This window comes from Tiliqua scincoides, chromosome 5 (genome assembly GCF_035046505.1).
Source record: "Tiliqua scincoides isolate rTilSci1 chromosome 5, rTilSci1.hap2, whole genome shotgun sequence".
NCBI lineage: Eukaryota > Metazoa > Chordata > Lepidosauria > Squamata > Scincidae > Tiliqua > Tiliqua scincoides.
Window position 1 is genome coordinate 98,009,578 of NC_089825.1, and position 22,971 is coordinate 98,032,548.

At 45.5% G+C, this 22,971-nt stretch overlaps 4 protein-coding genes across 4 annotated transcripts; 3 read left to right on the top strand and 1 right to left on the bottom strand.

Annotated features, from left to right (window-relative positions):
- The first annotated feature begins 596 nt into the window (after window positions 1-596).
- Window positions 597-1,541, top strand: LOC136652507 (olfactory receptor 10A7-like). Its single transcript, XM_066629448.1, has one exon. The coding sequence runs from the start codon at window positions 597-599 to the stop codon at window positions 1,539-1,541; it is 945 nt and encodes a 314-aa protein (XP_066485545.1).
- Window positions 1,542-7,323: 5,782 nt separating this feature from the next.
- Window positions 7,324-8,241, bottom strand: LOC136651547 (olfactory receptor 5A2-like). Its single transcript, XM_066628054.1, has one exon. It carries the CDS (start codon window positions 8,239-8,241, stop codon window positions 7,324-7,326), a length of 918 nt encoding a protein of 305 aa, XP_066484151.1.
- Window positions 8,242-15,386: 7,145 nt separating this feature from the next.
- Window positions 15,387-16,319, top strand: LOC136651583 (olfactory receptor 5V1-like). The gene has a single exon (XM_066628125.1). The coding sequence runs from the start codon at window positions 15,387-15,389 to the stop codon at window positions 16,317-16,319; it is 933 nt and encodes a 310-aa protein (XP_066484222.1).
- Window positions 16,320-22,035: 5,716 nt separating this feature from the next.
- On the top strand, window positions 22,036-22,971 carry LOC136651483 (olfactory receptor 5V1-like). Its single transcript, XM_066627916.1, has one exon. It carries the CDS (start codon window positions 22,039-22,041, stop codon window positions 22,969-22,971), a length of 933 nt encoding a protein of 310 aa, XP_066484013.1. The 5' UTR covers window positions 22,036-22,038.

Sequence of the window (22,971 nt, forward strand, 5' to 3'; positions counted from 1 at the left end):
CTCTTTATGTTCATCACAAACAGCCTGCTACAGAGTGCAGAGCCATTCACTCCTGGACTGCTGGTGGTGAGGCCAGAGCAACTCCACAAGTGGTGGCAGACAACAGAACAGCTGCCAAATCAGGTAGGTTGGCGGGTAGGTGGAGCGGTGTGGGGGAGGGTGGTACAGAGGAATGGCAGGGGTGTGATGAAGGCAGGATGGGGTATTACCCAGCATGGGTGACTTGAAGAATATTGAACTGAACTAAGATAAAATGAAGTTCAGTTCTAAACCAAATAGAAGGGTCACTGAAGGGATATAGCTGGACAGAGGAAGGCCATAGATTATCAGCTGTAGAAGGTGACACTTCAAAATGCTTCTCTTTATGGTCTCACTCATATCACAATATATGAATTAATTAATGGGGATTGGAGGCATAAATTAATAATTTATGCCCATAATTAATGGGGATTGGAGTGGTGATCTGTGACAAGCGCCCAGCTGTGGTTGCAATGTTGATGGAGAAGAAATTCCCAGAGACGTATTACATTCACAGAAATATTCAAACGTGTTTGTTTCTTTTCCATCAGTGTACAAGATAAAAGCCTCTGAAAGGAATGATGTGGGGAAACCAAAGCTCTGTGACAGACTTCATTCTAGCTGGGTTCTCCAGCAGGCCAACCGTAGAGGTGATTCTGTTTCCTCTCGTCCTGGTGATGTACATTGTAACCGTGACTGGGAATATCCTCATCATTGTCGTTGTCATGATAGACCCGGCCCTCCAGTCTCCCATGTATTTCTTCCTGAGGAACCTCTCCTTCATCGAGATCTGCTTCACTTTAGACACCATCCCCAAAATGCTGATCAACCTGTTGCTGAAAAACAAAAGTATTTCCTTCATCAGCTGTGCCATTCAGATGTTTTGCTTCTTCTACTTTGGGTGTGCGGAGTGTTTTATTTTAGCTGCCATGTCCTACGACCGCTACAGCGCCATCTGCAACCCTCTGCGCTATGCCACCGTCATGAGCAGGAGCTTCTGTCAGAAGTTGTTGGGTGGGGTTTGGGTGATTGGCATCCCTGTCTCACTTCTGCAAGCAGGTTGGATCTTCAATCTCCCTTTTTGTGGTTCCAATGAGGTCAATCACTTCTTCTGCGATGCGCCAGCAGTACTGAAGTTGGTCTGTAGTGACACCTACCCGTATGAGATGCAGTCCATTGCCTCCACGCTTCTGTTCCTCGTGTTCCCCTTTGTGCTCATCTTGATCTCCTATGTCCGCATCATCACTGCCATCCTCAGAATGTCTTCGGCTGAGAGCAGGCGCAAGGCCTTCTCGACTTGTTCCTCTCATCTCATTGTGGTGACTTTGTTCTATGGAAGCGGAAGTATTGTCTATCTAAGACCCAAGTCTAACTATTCGCCAGAAATCAAGAAAATGCTGTCTCTGTTCTATACAGTTCTCACACCAATGCTTAATCCCATTGTCTACACTCTGAGAAACTATGAAGTGAAGGAAGCCCTGAAGAGAACATTAGGATGGAAGATCTTCTCACAGGCTACATAGATATGTTATTGGTAACATGGAATTTTCCTAATGTCACTGGGCAATTGTGAAGCCATTTTTGGGACATTCCTGGCTGCTTAGTGATGCCTGAAAAGGACTGACAAATGGAGTAGATTAGGAGCCCAGTTCTATCCAACATTCCAGTGCTGATGTAGCAAAGCCAACTGGACATGTGCTGCATCCTGGGGTGAGGGGGGCAGTCATGGAGGTTTCCTCCTCAAGCTAAGGGAACATTTGACTGCGCTGAGTCCTCAGCTCAGGACTGCGTTGTGCCTGCATTGGTGCTGAAAACTTGCATAGGATTGGGCCCTAAAAAGAATAGAGGATTTTTGGGGAGGCAAAAAAAAAAAATTATTACCTCATAGAAGTTGACATATATACATTACTAGATTGTGCATTAAACCTGTTACTTGAAAGCAGAAATTAAAATATAATTAAAAATATAAAATATAATTGAAATATAATTAAAAACCTAAGAGGATTCCATTATGACTGGTGGAAGCAGTCTGTGCTATTTTCTTCCAACAGATATGTATGCGTGATTTTTTATGCTGTAATGTGTTGTCCCTGAATAAGCCTATTTAATTCTCTGTTTAAGGATGTTAGAGCCCAATCCTGAGCTCGATGCGGCGGCTTCCCGCTGGTGTGCACTGTCACAAACGTGCCATAAGGCAAGTCTGCGAGGCTTAACGCTGGGCCAGCACCCGTGCTAGCCCAGCGAGGGCTGGTGCTGGGCTAGCGCTGGGCCAGCGCTGGGCAGGCAACTGTCCTCTGCTGCTCGGTGGTCGCACAGACCACTGAGCCACAGCAGAGTAAGCGAGGGTGGGGATGGAGGCGGGGAGGAGGCATTCTGGGGAGGGGGGAGGCAGGTGGAGGACGGAGAGAGGGTGGGGAGGAGGCGTGATGGGGAGGCGGGAGGTGGGGAGAGGGTGGTCGGGGAGAGGGCGGGCGGGAAGCATGCCAGGGGAGGGAGGGAGGTGGGTCCGGTGGCGCTCTGCACCACCGTATCCAAGGTGTTCGTGTGGGGCTCAGCGCCCTACACGAACGCCATTACCTTACCGCTGACCTTTTGGTCGGTGGTAACTTGAGTAGCCCCATTGCGGGGCTGCTTCCCTTACCCAGGAGAAGGGAATGAAAGTCCCCTTCTCCCGAGGTGCTGCCCGCGGTAGCCCGAGGCGCGCAGGATCCGGCAGCAGCTGTTTTCGGTGCCGCCCAAGCTGCATGCTGCGGGCAGCTCAGGATTGGACTGTTAATCATTTGACCCTGGTTTATTCAGGCAAACATATATAAGCGCACATACAGTCAAACTGCTAGACTCCATGCTACATGTTTTATACTTTTTTTGAGGGTCAAATATTGAGATGAGTACGTCCCCTCCTTAAATACTGTCCAGCCATTTGGCTTCTTATCGTATTCTTTTATAATATGGCTTTGAAATAAGTCATAGAATTGTGGCAGCTGCTATGAGTGCAAAACCAGTGAGAACCATTTGTAACTACAGGAACATTAGTAACTAAGTAGGAAATGGGATTTTGGCACTTTTTTCCCTTGTTACAAGGCATTTAAAAGTGGACGTCAGTATCAGTGTTGTGTCAAATCAGTGTATGCTAATCAGCGGAGACCACCTGTATTAAATTTCAACAGATGGCTGAAGGAAGCAAATCACCCCCATCCTATTCTTTGCCCAACCATAGCATGCAGCTGAGCCAAAATAGGCTGTGTGGCATGCTTTTGTGGGAGGATCAGGTGATCAAGATCAAGAAGTAAGGAAAATATTTTCCCCTCACACCCCTTGTATGCCCCTCAGTTGGTTTCCTCGGATCTGTGCTAGCTCTTTAGCACATGCAAGTTTGAAGAGACAATGGGGTTGTGTTGGGAGGTGAAGAAGGGGATAGGGTACAGGCGCAGGCTGTATGCACCACAATACACCCTCTAATGTGCGTCCTCCCCTTCTTGGTCTCTGACTCATTCTGCCTACCCCTGCACCATTCCACCCACCCTGCTAGCTTACCTGCACTCCTATGCAGAGCCAGGCCACCACTGTTAAAGCCATTTTGGATGGCAGATCCAAAATGGCAGCTGGTGGCTTGCTCTGTGCAATTCCTTAAGGCATCTGCAACATTGTAATTAGCTTTGCAATGGGCCTGATAGAATTGGGCCATAACCCAATGATTCCTATATCTGTAATACCCATTTTTGAAGCATCATGTGTCTGCTAAATAAGCATGGCAAAGGAGAGTGGAGCACTATTCTTGTTTGTTCCTCCACTTCCCCAGAGGGGTAATGACATTTTCCCGGATTTTCACCAAAGTCAGAGGGAGTACAAGATAAAGGCTTAAACCCTGAACCTACTGGAAAGATATGAATCCCCTGCTGGGCTTAAAGGTAAAAGAGGCATTGGAAGGCAGAGACCTTGGATCATCCTTAATGTCCTCATCCCCAACAAACACCAACCCTTTGAAGGGCATCTCAGTGAAGTTCGTCACGGAGCTGGTCACCTATTGGCTGAGAAACAAGACTTGGGAAGAAGGCATCCCTAGGGCATGCCTACATGACAAGCTGACCTATAAAATAATATTCTCCTATTGTCCCTGAAGAATGTTTTGAATAGTGGTTTGTGATGGATCACTGTGTTAGTTTTGCAGTAAGTGATGCTGTATGCAGGAAAACACAATAGCTTTATTAATATATGTTGTAAACCTAGAGGTAGTACCACAAACTCCACCAGATTCTTCCTATCGGTGCTGGGGCCTGGGTCCTTTTCTGCCCTCAGATGTTGCATTGTGTGCTACCACTGTTAATGTACTGAGGGCTCAGGAGTCAACCCATTCAGGTGGGTCCTCAGATACATGTGTACCTTTGATGACATAATTCTCTAGAATAGTGTTTCTCAAACTGTGGGTCGGAACCCACTAGGTGGGTCGCGAGCCAATTTCAGGTGGGTCCTCATTCATTTCAATATTTTATTTTTAATATATTAGACTTAATGTTACCATGGTATGCGACTGCATTTGGGAAAATGTTACAGACCTGCACTTTTAACAGGCTACTCTGTATATGCTTTTAACAATGATAGTCAATAGGACTTACTCCTGGGTAAGTGTGGGTAGGATTGCAGCCTAGGATTGTTAAAACGTTTCCTGCTTGATGATGTTTCTTCTGGTCTTGACATCAATTCTGGTGGGTCCTGACAGATTCTCATCCTAAAAAGTAGGTCCTGGCACTAAATGTGTGAGAATTACTGTTCTAGAATTCCCATCACTCCACTTCCTCCTATCCCTGAAACCAGTGGTTCCCAAACTTACCTGGCTCATGATGCCCCCGCAACCGCCTCTGGCTTAGCCAGGTGCTACCATCTTGAACCTCTGAAATCTTGCAAGATCAAATATGGCGGTTCCCAAATGTAATGAAAACAAGTAAGATTTGGATGCTGTCATCTTGGATCTCACAAAATCTTTGAGATCCAAGATGGTGGCACCTGGGGGAACAGGTAGGCGGGGCCATGGAAGACATCCCGTGGGGCCCCTGTGAGTGTACTGCAATACCCTAAAGCAGGGGTGTCCAAACTTTTTGGCAGGAGGGCCACATCATCTCTCTGATACTGTGTCAGGGGCCAGGAAAAAAAATTAATTTACATTTCAAATTTGAATAAACTTACATAAATTTACACAAATGAATATATTAGAGGCAGAACTTATATGAATGAATGAAGGTCTTGCGATAGCTCAAGGCCTATAAAACGCCTTGCACAAAGCAAGGTAAGCCTTTCCTTCACTGCTGCTGCTGCATCACAGACATGAAACAACAAGCAGAGGAGGCATCCAACAGCTCATTTGAGAGGTCCAACAGTCGCCCTCACAATGAGAGCAGTTGCAGTGGGGCAGCACAGGTTCCAGCAAGTCTCTGGAGGGCCAGAGTCTCCTTGGAGATTGAGGGCTCCCTGTGGGTCGGATTGGGAGTCATCAAGGGCCACAAGTGGCCCCTGAGCCAGGTTTTGGGCTCCCCTGCCCTAAGGCATCGCAATGCACACTTGGGAACCCTTGCCTCCAAACCACTCCTGGGGATGTCTATCACCTTGCAAGTCATGCCTTTAAATGTCCATTTTCCTCCCTGCTGGTTGAAATTTGAATGGCAATAGGGAGGCGCTGATGGTAAGTGAAGCTGTCATAGTATAGTAGGGCAAAAGCAATAAAAGTGGTTGGAGAAAGAGACCATAGAAAGAGTCATACTGCATCTTGGAGCAATATTAATCTGGGACTGAGTTTTAAAAGAAAGACCACTACTGTGAAGCCGCCAGTGTGTGGGGAGGGTACAGACTGCCTATTTCCTGAGCAATGGCCTCTTTAATGCCTCCCAATAGTTTCTTTAATTTGCAACACCAGTTTTGGAACATCAGCCTGAACAGGTCAATATGGAAAGGCAGAGAAAGGAAACAAAAGAAAATGTGCCCAGGACTGCATTGTGTTTCTCTGCAGGAGAAAAGTGGGTTCTGGCGGTGGGGAGGGGGGGGGCTGGAAAGGAAAACCTGATGGGAGGGACAGCCAAACAAATTACATTTAATTCCTTTTCAGGAACTACCTTGAAAAGAGTGAATGAAAAAGGTGACAGATAAGTGATGGATAGATCGCCAATAGCCCAATCCTATGCTGGGGCTGTGCCGGCAGCCAGCTCCCTACCCCAGCAACGGCTGTTGCAAAAGTGCCATAAGGCACTTCACTGGTGGCAGGGAGCATGCGGCACTGACGGAGAGGCCGGTGCCAGTCAGTGCTGGACCTCAGAACCTGAAGAATGCAGACGACAAGTGCCCAGTGGTGCGTTTCCCTGCCAAGCAGCAGGGAGGCTTTCTTGGGGAGTCAGGGGGAAGGCAGGGAGGGAGCGGAATTGAGCAGAGGGACAATGGGCAGGAATGCCGCGCTGGATCCTATTCCCCTCTCCTCGTTTCTGTGCCAGCTCAAGGGGTGGCACAGATTCAGGTAGATCCATCAAGGACACGCATGCCTGATACAAGTTGAGGGAACCTTGGTCCCTTACTCCAAGGAGACCTTCGGCACCTTACCTGCCCCCACAGGATACAGCAGTGGCCGTTTTGGCGCCACTGTACCCAGGAGGTATAGGATTGGGTACTAAGTCACATCAAGATGTTATTCACTGGAGAGAGTGAGCAACTGTGAAAAATACAGTTCTTTTAAAAATATGGAGGCAAATACAAATATAAGAAGTATAAATGCTCCAAAAACACAATGTATGCAAAGGTTCTGATCGTATAATTTTTATAATTCGTCCAGACCAGGGGTGTCCAAACTTTTTGGCAGGAGCGCCACGTCATCTCTCTGACACTGTGTCGGGGGCCAGGAAAAAAACACATTAATTTACATTTCAAATTTGAATAAATTTACATAAATGAATATATTATAGATGGAACTTATATGAATGAATGAAGGTCTTGCAATAGCTCAAGGCCTATAAAACACTTTGCACAAAGCAAGGCCAGCCTTTCCTTTGCTGCTGCTGCTGCTGCATTACAGACGTGAAACAGCAAGCAGTGGAGGGAGCCCACGTCCCACAGCTCATGCAAGAGGTCAAACAGTTGGCCGTCACACTGAGAGGAGTTGCATCAGGCCAGCATGGGCTGCAGCAAGTTTCCGGAGGGCCAGAGTCTCATTGGAGACTGGGGCTCCCTGAGGGCTGGATTGGGAGTCCTCGAGGGCCGCAAGTGGCCCCAGGACCGGGGTTTGGGCACCCCTGATCCAGATCATCTCAAGATCTCAAACCCTGACTCGCATCATTTCCTGAAGAGCTTCTGTAGAGCCACCTTCACCTCTTTGTTTTTCAGGCTGTAGATGATGGGATTCAGCATGGGGGTGAGGACACTATACTGAATCGACACCAGCTTGTCTAGTGTGTCTGAATATCCAGATGCAGGCCTCATGTACCTTATGAAAGCTGTCCCACAAAACAGAAGGACCACGGTCAGGTGAGAAGCACAGGTGGAGAAGGCCTTCTGCCTTCCTTCTGCAGAACTGATCTTGAGAATGGTGCTGATGATGCCAATGTAGGATGCTACAATTAGAAAGAGGGAGGCAAAGCCTAACGTCATGCTGAAGGTGAGGATCACCATTTCATTGGCAAAGGTGCTAGTGCAGGACAGCTGCAACAGTAAAGGCAATTCACAGCTAAAGTGGTTGATGATGCTGGGTCTACAGAAATGCAAGTCTATTAAAAAGAGTGTATTGACCAGGGAATCCAAGAAGCCTGATATCCACGCTCCCAGCGCCATTTGTACACACACCCGGTGGCTGATCAGAGTGCTGTACCTCAGCGGGTTGCATATGGCAGCATAGCGGTCATATGCCATTGCAGAGAGTAAGAAGATTTCGGTTCCAACCATGAAAATGAAGAAAAATATCTGAGCAATGCAGCCATGGAGAGAAATGGTCTTCTGCATAGCAAGGAAATCATCAAGCATCTTGGGAACAGTTACTGAGGAATAGCACATATCAAGGAAGGACAGGTTGCTCAGGAAGAAATACATTGGGGTGTGTAGCTGAGGATCGATTCGTATCACCAACATGATAAGGAGGTTTCCTACCAGTGTTATCAGGTAAATAGGTAAGAAAATCAGAAATAAGACCAGTTGGAGTGCTGAATTGTCAGAAAGTCCCAGAAGAACAAACTCATTCACAGCTGTTTGGTTTTCCATGGTATTTGTCTTAGTTGGGCAATAGTCTAAAAAGAAACGGGACAAAAGGGATTTGCTGAATTCATACAGTCAATTATATGCAGATGAACAACACCATGAGTTTAACTGTTGTACACAGATCTTTCACCAGGCAGTAACACTAGTAGGGCAACTAGAGAGTTGGGAAGGTCCCCCAAAACGAGATGAGATCTATGCCTGAAATCGTCCTGAAAATCCACCAAAATTCATCTCAAGGTGAAACCCACCACCCAGATACTGGATACCAACTGCATAAGTACAGCAATTCCGGAGGGGCAAAAAGCAGCGTGTGGTGTAGTGGTTTGGGAGGTGGACTTAGACCTGGAAGATCCAGGTTCAAATCCCCCCTCAGCCACCAAGCTTCCTGGGTTACCTTGGGCTAGTCACTTTCTCTCAGCCTCACCTACCTCACTGGTTGCTTTGAGGACAAAAGGAGGGGAGTAGCTGTGTACACTGCCCTGAGCTCTTCGGAGGGAGGGCAGTATAAAAATGTAAATAAATAAAAAAATAAAGTCAACATATCCCATTAGTAATACTCCAAATAATGCTTCATTGATTACACATACCAGGATGGTTTCATGGTCCTGGCGTTGGACTTAGACCTGAAAGATGAAGGTTCAATCCCTGCTCAGCCGTGAAGCTTCCTGGGTGACCTTAGGCCAGCCACTATCTCTCAGCCTCACCTACCCCACAGGTTGTTGTGAGGATAAAAGGAGGTGAGGAACCACGCACAGCACCCTGAGCTCCTTGGAGGAAGGGCAGTATACAAATCTGCCAACAATAAACACATCTGCAACGTAAGCTCTCTTTCTCTCTGATTCTTGTACACAGACACAGTTCTCTGTTACTGACAAGTGGGCCAAACAATATTTATCCGTACCTATTTCACATCTTTCCTTCTGTGGGCTCAGTGTGGAAGCCGTGCTCCAAAAGTATGAAGTTTGTCAGTGATTGGACTTCTCCTGAGAATGAATAGCAATTCCAAGATAAAGAAATGGGTTCTGCTTCTCGTATGCCCAAGTGCAGGTTTAGGGGAGATGCATGTTTGCCATTCATACAGAGGATGCCAGGGCCACAGAGCGTCCACAAAATCTGCATCTTCAAAATGGGCCAGATAGGACAGGACACAAGATTATATAATATCTGCATGGGGGCTCTTTTCCCTGGGGATTAATTATTAGGGCACATGAAAATCCAGGCATTTGGGGAAATAATTACATTTGAGAATAGTTTATCAAGAGATACGATGCTCAGAACTTTCAGTGCGTCCCACTGTCCCTGGGAATTCAGCATGATGTCTCATCAAGGTGATTTTTCTTCACATTTTTCTTCACATCTCCTATTGCCCACCAAAGTATGATGAAGTATTTCTTATGGCCCAATCCTACAGTGAAGTTAGAACAGTGGAACTTGTGTTGGCACTACCATAAGTACAGTGCTGCTGCCAAGTGTGAGAAAGACAAGAAATGACCAGTACATGGGAATGACCCATGCAGGACACATCAGTGCCAGTAAGATGGCGGAGGGGGTGGGTTGTGGGCAGGGAGGGGAAGGTTTGGGCAGGGAGGTGAGGAAGCAGAAGACATGGTCCAGGTTGGAGGGGGTGGATAGTGGTGGCAAAAGTGCACACTGGATCCAATTTTCCAACCTGCCCTGCCCCTTTCTCTCCTCAGACCTATACCAGCAAGATAGCTGATGTGGGTCCAAGGAGACCCATAGGCAATCAGGCATCCTACCAGAAGGTAAGTAAGAAGTTTTTTACTTACCTCTCACTGATTACCCGATTGCCCATCCAGCATACAGTACATGGTTCTTTGACATGGCTGCGTGCTATAGAGTGGCGGTGGAGGTGGGGTAGGATTGGGCAGTCTACGAAGTAGTAGAGATGTGAAATGAAAACCACACTGCCACATATGTCGCACTTCCCTGAGTAGCAAGAAGTTTCCAGAAGCAGCTCTGCCTGAGTTTTTGGCTACATTCAGAGAGATTATTATTATGGTTCTTATACAGTCGCGCGTCACTTAGCGATAGGCTCAGAAAAGCCTATGGAGACAAGGAGAGAGCAGCGCCCCTTGGCTTCGGAGGGTGGGGGGGGTGAACAGGGACCAGTGGCAGCTGTTGCATATGTGGGCTGTTGCTGGTCGGAACACTGCTAAGCAATGCTCGCCTGCACAGTGCCCTCCAGATGTTAGTGGGTAGGTTTGGCCAGTTGAATATCAAGTCCTTCCTAAGGTCCTTGGATATTCACAGATACATAAAATGTGTGCTGTTCTAAGTATGCTTGTTTAGTTGGTGTGTTGTGATTTCATGTACATTTAGGATGTTCAGATGTTTTTCCACATCTTTTGGTGTTGCTCCTAGAGCACCAACAATGATTAGTACAATTTTAGTTGCACAGTTTAAGCCTCAGTAGGCTTCCCCAGTGCTTTCTGGAGTTGTGTGAGGCTCCATAACATTGTAGTGAGTGGGGGGGGCAGATTCACGAGTGAGGGCGGCATCTCATGGGGGCACCATCACAGACCTTTGCCCCGAGCATGGGGCTGGGGAAGTCTACCACTGTGACCCCCAAACCATTGCACCAACAGGAAGGGCACCCAACAGGATGGAGAGCTGCTCAAGCATGGCTGGGAGCCCACATCGACCAGACATATAGATCTGGGCTCCAAGTCCTGATGGGAGCCTAAGTCTACCTGCCCAGCAAATCTTGTTCATGGAGGCTGGTAGATCAGAACTCCAAGTCTGGTTGGGAACCCAGGTCTACTCCCCTCCCACCAAACCTCAGCCATGGAGGCCAAGGTTTAACTGGGAGCCCAGATCTACCTGCCTGGTTGACTTGGGCTCTAGAGTTAAGGTAGTGCTCATGGTCTCCCCAATCACAAACACTGGAATTGCCCCTGGTGTGTGTGTGTGTGTGTTTCCTTCCATGATTTGTTCAGACAAAATGAACTCTATTCTTATGTGTCTGGAAGTAGCTTTGGAGCTCCCAGTTTCATCATTCCTTTTCATCCTTGGAAAGTTAACTTTGAGTCATTACTAAGGGCACTGTGAACTGTAGCAGAAACTAATTGCAACTAACTCTCATGTGGTCTCTGAAAAAAAATACATTGAAAGAGGTTTATTCAGGTGGGAAAACATGCAATATGAGAATATATAAAGCCCACAATTCAGAAGCTCCTGGAATGATCTTTTTTTCCTTTGACGTTCATGGAATGCTTTTACTTATATCGTTTAGGAACGGTGAGTCTAAATTATTGAATAATCATGTTGCCCTCAAATGATTTGCATGCTTACTAACCGTGGAAGTCAACATTGTCATTTGGTACAGATAGTTGCTTTTGTTCGGAAGCAGTGGTTCTCAAACTGGGGTGTCTCAAGTCTGGGGTGTCCCCAGTCCCTGCACAGGGAAAGATGGATTAGGTGGGGCAAATTTTGCTTAAGATACACTGTTGCATGTGAGGAATGGCTAGCTGTCAGGGGGACGGTTGCTACCAAATCTGGCTTTCATAGCTTGTTCACAAGTTTCACAAATTCAGTCTGCACTGGGTAGGTGAACATAAACTGTTAAGAAGAGCCCTGTTGGATCAGACCAAGGGCCCATCTAGTCCCGTTTCCTGTGTCTCACAGTAGCCCACCAGATGTCTCAGGAAGCACACAAGACAACAAGATCCCTGTATCCCAGGGGTGGCCAGCCTTTCAAATTTATGGCTCCAAGACCTTTAACAATTCTATAAGAGCAGTGGTTCTCGAACTTAGGGAGAGTTTTACTTCCTAAGTAAGTCTTTGCAGAGGAGGGGCTAGGGCAGCAACACAATCCCCTGATGTCTCAGGAATCCCCAGATCTCCCCAGGATTATGTTGCCAACAGGGGAGAAAGGGGGCTATTTTTGCTTACTGAGGGCTGCTGGCAGTTGTAGGAGTTGCAGAGAACCCCAAGCAACCCTCCGCAGGGCTCCTCGATACTTAGAATATTGACTTAGAATGTTGAGAAAAATGGATAGCTAAGCACTTCCTGGTTGTTTGGCTACAGGTTTTTCTCAACATTCTAAGGGCTCAATTCTGAGAATTACTTGGGCCCTTGCACTGGACCAGGAAGGTTGCAAACATGCCGTGAAGCACATTTGGGCCTCCTCTGGAGTAAGCTGGGCCAGCACACGGAGGTGTGCCAGCCCACGGAGGCTGACACAAGCCTCCGCACTGGCTTCCTTGGTGACCCTTGCATTGGCCAGGCTTGGACAAGCAAGCCAAGAGGCTTGTGCTGCATCCAGCTCAGGATAGAGGCGCAAAGTGGCTCAGCCAGAGGCAAGGGGAAACTTTTCCCCTTACCTCTGGGTAAGGTACACTTGTCCCTATGGGTCTCCTCAGACTTGCACCACGTCCTGAGGTGGCACAAGTCTAAGGAGAATGGAGCGGCTTGAAGCCACTCTGAACTCCCAGGAACGGGGGTTGGGATCCAGCATAAGTGCTGGATCCCAGCCCTACCTCCTGCTCCCCACCCACTCAGGGCCACCCATTGCCAGCCCTTCTCCCACCCAGGAACGCCCCCTTCCCATCTCCTCTTCACCCACCCCTGAGTCTTGCGTTGTCCAAGCCTGGCCAAATACGAAATACTTCTTGAGTAGCATCCAGAGTTCCACTGGAGCAAAAATTCTTCTTCTTGAGCCTCCATAGCAAGCAACTCTAAATCCTACCCATAGTGCTATCTGTTGTTTGCCTGAGATTGTAAGAATGGAGATGGGAGTCAAAGTCTTAGCAACAGGGATGTACTGAGTCTTGAGTTGAATCCTGAGTACCGACCTCCGCGACTGGCATACCCACAAGTAGCAAAAAAAACCCTGTATTTTCTTGACTCAAGTTCAAGTCAAATTGCACATCCCTGCTTAGCAGGTGATAAAATGCAGCTAATGGACAATGTTTGAATTAATACAGTGTCTCTCAAACTGAGTCAAAACCCACTCGGATGGCCATAAGCCAATTTCCGCCTTTGCTACTATTTTTACCAATTTCAGATGGTCTGCATTCATTTCAATGTGCATTTTATTTTTAATATATTAGACTTGATGCTACCATTGTATGGGACTGCATTTGGGAAAAAGTTACAGATTTGTACTTTAACAGACTACTGTATATATGCTTTAAACAATAATAATCAATGGGGCTTACTCCTAGATAAGTGTGGTTTTTGAGACTTGCAGCCCTTTGGGATGTTTGGGGAATTTTTTTTTTAAACAGATTCAGCAACTGATCAGAAGGGTTCTTCTTTATTTTAAATAAATATTTAAATTTATACTTATTGTAAACCTTTAATTTAATTAAGAACATAAGAACCGCCCTGCTGTATCAGGCCATAGGCCCATCTAGTCCAGCTTCCTGTATCTCACAGTGGCCCACCAAATGCCTCAGGGAGCACACGAGACAGCAAGAGACCTGCATCCTGGTCCCCTCCCTTGCATCTGGCATTCTGACATTGCCCATTTCTAAAATCAGGAGGTTACACACACACATCATGTCTTGTAACCCGTAATGGATTTTTCCTCCAGAAATTTGTCCAATCCCCTTTTAAAGGTATCTAGGCCAGGTGCCATCACCACATCCTGTGGCAAGGAGTTCCACAGACCAACCACACGCTGAGTAAAGAAATGTTTTCTTTTGTCTGTCCTAACTCTCCCAACACTCAATTTTACTGGATGTCCTCTGGTTCTGGTGTTGTGTGAGAGGGAAAAGAGCATCACTCTATCCTTTGCATGCATAATTTTGTATGTCTCAATCATGTCCCCCCTCAGGCGCCTCTTTTCTAGACTGAAGAGGCCCAAATGCTGCAGCCTTTCCTCATAAGGAAGGTGCCCCACCCCGGTAATCATGTTAGGGCCAAATCCTATCCAACTTTTCAGCAATGGTGCAGCCATCCCAACAGAGCGTGTGCTGATCCTGCAGTAGGGTTGCTGTCATGGCAGTATCCTCCAGATGAGGGAATGTTTGTTCTCTTTCCTGGGGTTGCATTGTGGCTGCACGATAGGATTGGGCCCTTAGTAGCTCTCTTTTGCACCTTTTCCATTTCCACTATGTCCTTTTTGTGATGTGGTGACCAGAACTGGACACAATACTCCAGGTGTGGCCTTACCATCGATTTGTACAATGGCATTATAATATTAGCTGTTTTGTTCTCAATACCTTTTCTAATGATCCCAAGCATAGAATTGGCTTCACTGCTGCTGCACATTGGGTTGACACTTTCATTGAGCTGTCCACTACCACCCCAAGATCTCCACCTGATCTCTCCTGATCTGTCACAGACAGCTCAGAACCCATTAGCCTATATGTGAAGTTTTGATTCTTTGCCCCAATGTGCATTACTTTACACTTACTTACATTGAAATGCACCTGCCATTTTGCTGCCTATTCTGTCAGTTTGGAGAGATCCTTCTGGAGTTCCTCACAATTGCTTCTGGTCTCACCACTCGGAAAAGCTTGGTGTCATCTGCAAACTTAGCCACCTCACTGCTCAACCCTGTCTCCAGGTCATTTATGAAGAGGTTGAAGAGCACCAGTCCCAGGACAGATCCTTGGGGCACACCTCTTTTCACCTCTCCCCATTGTGAAACTTGCCCATTGACACCCACTCTCCATTTCCTGGTCTTCAGCCAGTTCTCAGTCCAGGAGAGGACCTGTCCTTTAACTCCCTGACTGTGGAGTTTTTATTCCCTGATGGTGGAGTTTTTAATTAATTGATTTGATTTTGTCATATAGGGGTGTTAAAATTTTGCCTGCTTGAGGATATAACTTCTGGCCATGACATCACATCCAAGTTAAGCCATTTTTGCCCAGCATTGCCCAATATTGCATTGTACACCTGTGGGCTGGGCAGAACTGGGTTAATCACATCATTTCCAGACTGGGTCCTGACAGTTTGTCTTTCAAAAAAGTGGGTCCCAGTTCTAAAACAGTTCTGAGAATGTTTCCACGGTTTTTGGAAAATCTTTCAGAAATTTTTGAAAATATTTGCATTATGTTTTACGCTGTTATATTCCATTGCAGAATCACTGATCAATTAAGAGTCACAGTTTTTATTTGTGGAAGAATAACAGTTGCTATATCTTTTTACAGATAAAACAGTGGAGAAGACTCCAAACCATGGTTAATGAAACAGCTCTGACTGAATTCATTATCTTGGGCTTCTCTGGTCTCCAGGATCTACAGCTGCTGCTCTTCTTTGTCTTCCTGATCACATACGTAGGCACTCTGCTGGGGAACATCTCCATCATAGCCATTGCCTGTCTGGACTCTCAGCTTCATACCCCCATGTACTACTTCCTAGGGAATCTCTCATTCCTGGACATCTGCTACACCACCACCAATGTCCCTCAGATGTTGGTGCACCTCTTGTCAGCGATCAAGAGCATCACGTATAGTGGCTGCATAATTCAACTTTATTTCTTTGCCTCCTTTGTGGGAACTGAGTGTATCCTTCTGGCTGCAATGGCCTACGATCGCTTTCTAGCGATCTGCCACCCACTGCGTTACTCAGTTATCATGAGCAAAGTGTTGTGTCTCCAGTTGGCTGCTGGCTGCTGGGCAGGTGGTTTTCTCAACTCAGCAGTGCACACCTATTTCACTTTCCGGCTGCCATTTTGTGGAGCAAATCAAGTCAACTATTTCTTTTGTGATATCCCTCCTCTGCTGAAGCTTTCCTGTGGAGACACCTCTCTCAATGAGATCATTCTGCTTGTTGTTGGGGTCTTCATAGGATGGCTGCCATTTATCTGCATAGTCCTTTCCTATATCTACATCATCTCCACGATCCTGAAGATACGTTCCACTCAAGGGAGACTCAAAGCATTCTCCACTTGTGCTTCACACCTGACCATTGTCCTCTTATATTATGGAAGTTCCATCTTCACGTATGTCCGGCCAATTTCAACCTATTCCTTAGACAAAGACAGGCTCATTTCTGTTCTGTACAGCATTGTCACACCCATGTTAAACCCTTTGATTTACACCTTGAGGAACAAGGATATTAAAGGTGCTCTAAGGAAAATTTTTATGGGGACACTCCATTTAAAATGATTGTAGAAGTGTGTGTTTGCTTTATTCTACATTAATTCGTTTTCATTTAGACTCTGTCTCTGGGGATCAATGAAATGATTGCATTAGAAAGCAACATGGATGGTACTATAGAAATACTAATTTGACTAATAGTAGGCAATGAAACATTCCAATGAGATGAGCTATTTATCATTAAAATTCACGTGTACAGAAAAAAAATGCCAGACTTTGCTTTTGGTGCGTTTGAGTGGGAGGAGGAGGAAGGGGGAGGTGATGCTTCTATCAGTGGTTCTCAAACTTCTCAGGAGTTTTAGTCCTGAGGTAAGTCTTTGCGGGAGAGGTGGCAAGGACAGTGATGCTATCCCCAGGATCGTGTCACTTAACAGGGGCGAAGGGGGTTGCTTTTACTTACTTAGGGCTGCTGTACATTGCAGGAGTTGTGGGGAGCCCCTCATGATGTAGATCGCAAGGAACACCATGAACAGAACAATCTGAAATTCAGGGGTTTTTTCAAATTCTAGAAGAATTAATTATGTGATCCTTGTAGTGTTTTTCCACTCTCCGATGGCCATAGGTGATAAAATACGGCAAATATGAATGCTACGCAATAGCACTCTGCATTATGGAATCAGTCAGTTAAAATATACGAGTCGTATATACAGTCAGTGGTTTTCTTTTCACATAATGTCGACTCCATCCACAGTTCAAAAGTCTCTTCAAAAGAAAAATTATTTTAAGAAGATTTAACAGATATAAATTCCAAATTGTCTTTGGGTGTAATCCTAACCCCTTATGTCAGTGCTTTCCAGCACTGGCATAGCAGTGCCAAAGGGATGTGTGCTGCATCCTGCAGTTGGGTGTCACTCACAGAGGCCTCCTCAAAGTAAGGGAATGTTTGTCCCTTACTTCAGAGCTGCATTGCCCTTATGTCAGTGCTGGAAAGCACTGACAAAAGGGGTTAGGATTGCGCCCTTCGTTTGTTTTTAGCTCTGGAAAGAGATACAAAACACATTCTGTGATGTTTTGGAATTACAAAACCTTAACCAATATGTCACAATTTGAATCCTCTAATTCAGCGGTTCCCATCCTGGAGTATGTGAACCCTCAGGAGTACTTGTCAACACTTTTATAGGTACTTGAAAAAGAATGAAGTAATGGTGGGAAAAGGCAGGTCTGTATTAGAATGCCTTGCGGGGCTAATATGAGGGGCTGCCAAAGGGTACGGAAGTGAAAAAAATGTTGGGAACCACTGCTCTAATTAATAGCAATGTTTTAAACTGTATAAGCCCAAAATAAAACTCACTTCAAAAACACACTCACTTCAAACTCACAACCTGGCCTGCTTGTTCCAGTGCAAGATAGGATTGCTCTATTAGTTGATAAATGATTTCAATAAAGTCAGACATTTTTATGGGTTTTTTTTTTTTTTCCCCCTGGGGAGAAATGTGGGAAAGGAAGGAGAACATTCATTAAAGTTCATAAGGGCTGCTTCATGAGGAGAAATGAATCAAGTATTTTTGTAAATAAACTATTTCTTGTAAGTAAATAATTAACAATACATTTTTTTTTCTAGTTAATTTTTTTAAGTCTCGTAAACCTGTATTGGCAACCTTCAGTCTCGAAAGACTATGGTATCACGCTCTGAAAGTGCGACCTAATAAGAGTGTCATTTTTAAAAGTGGGCCCTGACGCTAAAAGGTTTGGGAACCACTGTCCTAGGCTACAAACCTGTAAAACCTCCATTATAATCTTACGGGACTGCTGTTGTATATGTGGTCCATTGTTGGCTGGAATGTCATTATGCTACACGTACCTGCACAGCATTTCCTAACATTTATCCCTCTCCATACCACTTTGCATGGTCCACCTACTGGAAGTACCACTGCAAATCATCTCCAGTTACTTCTGATTGGGAGGCCAGACACAACCTGACAAACACCAATAAGAGGCTCAGGTTGAATGGGAGGGCTTTTCTGAGCATCAAAAAGCATGCTTTGGAGTTCTGCCTGCTGAACCAAGCCTCCTACCTATGTTTTTCATGTTGCACTGCTGGTCTAACTGCTGAGAGGTAGGTGTTCAGGCGGACCTCTGTGTATCACCAGACACCACCTCAATACCCATACCACCGGTTGAGAGACACTGAACTATGTCATCATTAGTTTATGTAACTGGGGGTTAAATGGCCCCATCCCTGCAGACTCAGAAGGTTTAATGACAATTACTGGCAATCCAGTAGTGAAATAGCCTCTCTGAAAGCTTCAGCCGTGTCAAGGGAGTCAGTGCTGAATCCCACAGGGAAGGTAGTCCTAGAGGCCTCCTCAAGGTAAGACAGTGGTTCCCAAAGTGTGAGTCTTGGTTCCTCAGGGAGCTGCAGAAATTAGCCAGGGGAGCCGTGAAATCTTCGTGAAAATCCTGCCACTCTACACAATGCATAGAATTGTAGCCCTAATTGAGAGCTATGGACAGTGGCCCAGTAGGTCAAGGGATCCAGCAGCTGAAAAAGTTTGGGGACCATTAAGGAAGTATTTGTTAACTTTACCCCAGGGCAAGTCTCTGCTACACCAATGAATCTTCTTGGATCTGTGCCAGCTATTTTGCTGGGGCAAGTCTGAGTGGACTTGAGGGGATGGTGGATTGAAACTGGGAAGGAACATAGCATATTGGAGGAGGCACTGCCACTAATAACTGCCCCTTCCTGCCCCTGACACACCCCCTCCCCTCCCTTCCATACCTAGGAACTCCCCTGTTCCTACCCCTCCCAGACCCATTCCTCCTACCATCCCCCCACCATTGGCACAGACAGACAGTGGCCTCTCCACCAATCCAGACACACAGCCATCAATCATTGCACTGACAGCCGTATTGCACTGTACTTTCACTGACATCCTCTCACTTCCACATGACAGAACATGTTTTCTGCTGGGGAAATGGCAGGATAAATGGGGTGACCCGCTGTAATTGAATAAACACTTACTTGGGAATAAGCTCCACTGGACTCAGTGGGGTTTAAGACCTGTACTGCACTGACAAGCTTTGTCAGCTGCTAGAGGAAAGAGCATCCTTCAACATAACGTAACTGCAAAAAATACTCTTCATATCACTCAAGCATGGTGTCTTTGCCAGAGGCTGTTGCAGGTGTCTCTTCTGTCTTTTTTCTCTGCCCAAAGCAGCTTGCAATAAATAGGGCTAGTTAAGGAGAAGTACCCCCAGGATCACACACATGCACATTTCTGCAGATGTCAGAAAGTCATGAAAAAAGTTGTTTATTGATAATACACCAATGATGATCTAATACCAGGAGAGCTTCTACCAGTCAGTGTTGGTGATACTGACATAGATGGACCAGTAGCCTGCCCAGGATGAAGCAGCTTCCAATGATAACCATCCAGAGAATGAACGTTGACCAACAATTTGTCTTACCTTAAGAGCAAGAAAACACATGAGCAGCTAAGAGTATGAACCCTTGAAATACAGTAGTGTACTTTGGAAGAAACTGATGCCCCTGAACAGCAAGCATCAGAAAGTAAGAGGAAAACATAATACAGGCATGCACCACTTCAGGACAGGGATGCATTCTCCTATCCCCATTGTTCTGTGATTAGGTAATTGAGGAAACATTCAGCCCAATCTCATGCCTTTGTTGTGTAAATAGACGCTCCCTGCCAGAAACTAGCTGTCTGCACAGGTACTGGAAATAGATTGCCTCTTCTTTGCATTAAGAGCCTCTTTGTTGTGTAAAAAGACTCTCTATACAGGCTATGGGAGACCTGACTGCCTCATTAAGAGCCCCTTTGTTGTGCTTTGACCACCATCCTGTATGTGGCCTGTTGTTAATTGGAAGGTCGTTAAGTGACGAACACCTGTATATTGCAGAAAGTTTTGTTAACCCTACAATTTAAAGAAAAAGTTTGTGTGTGTAGGGGGGGGGGGGGTGTATGTGTGAAACCAAATCTAGCAGTTAAAATCACATTCTTTCGTGCCAAAAATGTCAGGGTGCTGCTTTGGAGTTCCCTGTTTAATCATTTATTTTCATCCTTGCATTGGGGAGTCCTTGAAAAGTTAACTTTCAGTAGTTGATATGGGCACTATGAACTGCCTGACAACACTGTAACAAAAACTAATTGAAAAGAACTCTCATGTGGTTATAACTCTCTGGAAAAAAATATATAAATATGCATATATATAAGAGATTTCTTTTGGTGAGAAAACGTGATATAAGAATAAACTTAATACTAACCAATTAAGAATTGCTTGGGATGATCTGCTTTTCCTTTGATGTCCATGGGATGTTTTTACATATTTACTTTAGGAATGGTGAGTCAGGAATTATCATGTTGCCTTCAAATGATGTGCATGCCTGCTAGCTGTGGAAGTCAATGTTCTCAATTGCAACAGTAAACGATGCTGGTTGCTTTTGCTCTAAAAGGAGTACGGTGGTTTTCCACATGTTGGGATTTGAGTTTGAACTCTAAATTCCACCCAAGTGTGCCGTGTGCTTGCTTCTCATGCTTCCGTGTGACCCGTAAAACAGGGCTCTCCAAACCCCAGCCCGAGAGCCAGATCCGGGGTTTGGAAAAATCCCTCCCCACCCCACAAGTAGTGCTTACCATTCTGCATCCTTGTGCCCAGATCAACTTGAAAGAAACACAGCACTGAGGCAAACCGGTAAGTGCTGCTCAAGTAGGGGAGGGCTTTTTGAGACAGCAGTTTCCAGTTTGGAAACCGCAGCTTTAATATATCAACTAATATATAGTGGGTTGTGTATTTTTAGGGAATATGCATTCATTTCTGGGGGAAGGGGTTCTTTCAGAAATAGCACAATTTGGCTCACGTGAATTCTGACCTGCTAATATTTTTTTGCATAGCAATTGTACTGTCAGGTGAGTACTTTGGGGGATATGAAAGTCCACGCATCTGCATGGAAGTTCCATTCAGTTTTCTTCATCAGCTCATGTATTCATGTACACAGATGCACTGAGAAATGTTCACATACACTAGGTGATGCATGGGAGTGACTAGTTATTTCTACAATCACAGCTGTGCTCTTTTCAGCAGCGGCGATGGTTTGAATCTGTTTTGCTATTTATGGTGCTTGCTTTGTCCTGAAATTGTAATCATGTGTACTATATGCCTCCTTGGGTGGTCCCTTAAGACAGACAGAAAAGTGGGAATGCAGACATGTTAAATAAATAAATCCTACCCTGATAATTTAGGATTATCTGGGCATCCTAATGCAGAAATTAGGTGTTTTTCTCCCTGAGAAGGACTATTTCCCACAGACAAGATTTATTGCCCATCAATGGATTTTGTCCTTTACCATTAAAAGATGCATTGCAGGGTGGCCACCAGGATACTAAATACACCTTTGGTAGCAACCAGAGTCACTCTTCCATTGGAGCAAGTATTCCTCTTCTTCTTAAACCTCCATAGCAAGCAACTATAAATGCTATTCATAGTGCTATCTGCCAAGATCATAAGAAAGGAGATAGAAGTCAAGGTCTTAGCAGGTGATAAAATGTAACTAGGGAGCAATGTTGGACTTAGTAGATCAGAAGTATGCAAATCTGATCTGTGGTTTCTGGAAAACCTTTTAGAAATACTTGAAAGCATTTCTATTATGTTTTATACTGTGATATTCTCTTGCAAAATAACTGATCAGTTAAGATCCACACCTTTTACTTATGGAAGAATAACATTTGGCTATGCATTATAGAGAGAACAGTGGAGAAGACTGAAAACTATGGCCAATGAAACAGCTCTGAGTGAATTCATTATCTTGGGCTTCTCTGGTCTCCAGGATCTACAGCTGCTGCTCTTCTTTGTCTTCCTCATCACATACATCTGCACTCTGCTGGGGAACATCTCCATCATAGCCATTGCCTGTCTGGACTCTCAGCTTCATACCCCCATGTACTTCTTCCTAGGGAATCTCTCATTCCTGGACATCTGCTACACCACCACCAATGTCCCTCAGATGTTGGTGCACCTCTTGTCAGCAATCAAGAGGATCACGTATAATGGCTGCATAATTCAACTTTATTTCTTTGTCTCCTTTGTGGGAACTGAGTGTATCCTTCTGGCCTCAATGGCCTACGATCGCTTTCTAGCGATCTGCCACCCACTGCGTTACTCAGTTATCATGAGCAAAGTGTTGTGTCTCCAGTTGGCTGCTGGCTGCTGGGCAGGTGGTTTTCTCAACTCAGCAGTGCACACCTATTTCACTTTCCGGCTGCCATTTTGTGGAGCAAATCAAGTCAACTATTTCTTTTGTGATATCCCTCCTCTGCTGAAGCTTTCCTGTGGAGACACCTCTCTCAATGAGATCATTCTGCTTGTTGTTGGGGTCTTCATAGGATGGCTGCCATTTATCTGCATAGTCCTTTCCTATATCTACATTATCTCCACAATCCTGAAGATACGTTCCACTCAAGGGAGACTCAAAGCGTTCTCCACTTGTGCTTCACACCTGACCATTGTACTCTTATACTATGGAAGTGCTATCTTCACGTATGTCCGGCCAATTTCAACCTATTCCTTAGACAAAGACAGGCTCATTTCTGTCCTGTACAGCATTGTCACACCCATGTTAAACCCTTTGATTTACACCTTGAGGAACAAGGATATTAAAGGTGCTCTAAGGAAAATTTTTATGGGGACACTCCATTTAAAATGA

Bases quoted from the DNA above. Each gene is read 5' to 3' on its own strand.
- LOC136651583 (XM_066628125.1), top strand. From the start codon at position 15,387: ATGGTTAATGAAACAGCTCTGACTGAATTCATTATCTTGGGCTTCTCT.
- LOC136651547 (XM_066628054.1), bottom strand. From the start codon at position 8,241: ATGGAAAACCAAACAGCTGTGAATGAGTTTGTTCTTCTGGGACTTTCT.
- LOC136651483 (XM_066627916.1), top strand. From the start codon at position 22,039: ATGGCCAATGAAACAGCTCTGAGTGAATTCATTATCTTGGGCTTCTCT.
- LOC136652507 (XM_066629448.1), top strand. From the start codon at position 597: ATGATGTGGGGAAACCAAAGCTCTGTGACAGACTTCATTCTAGCTGGG.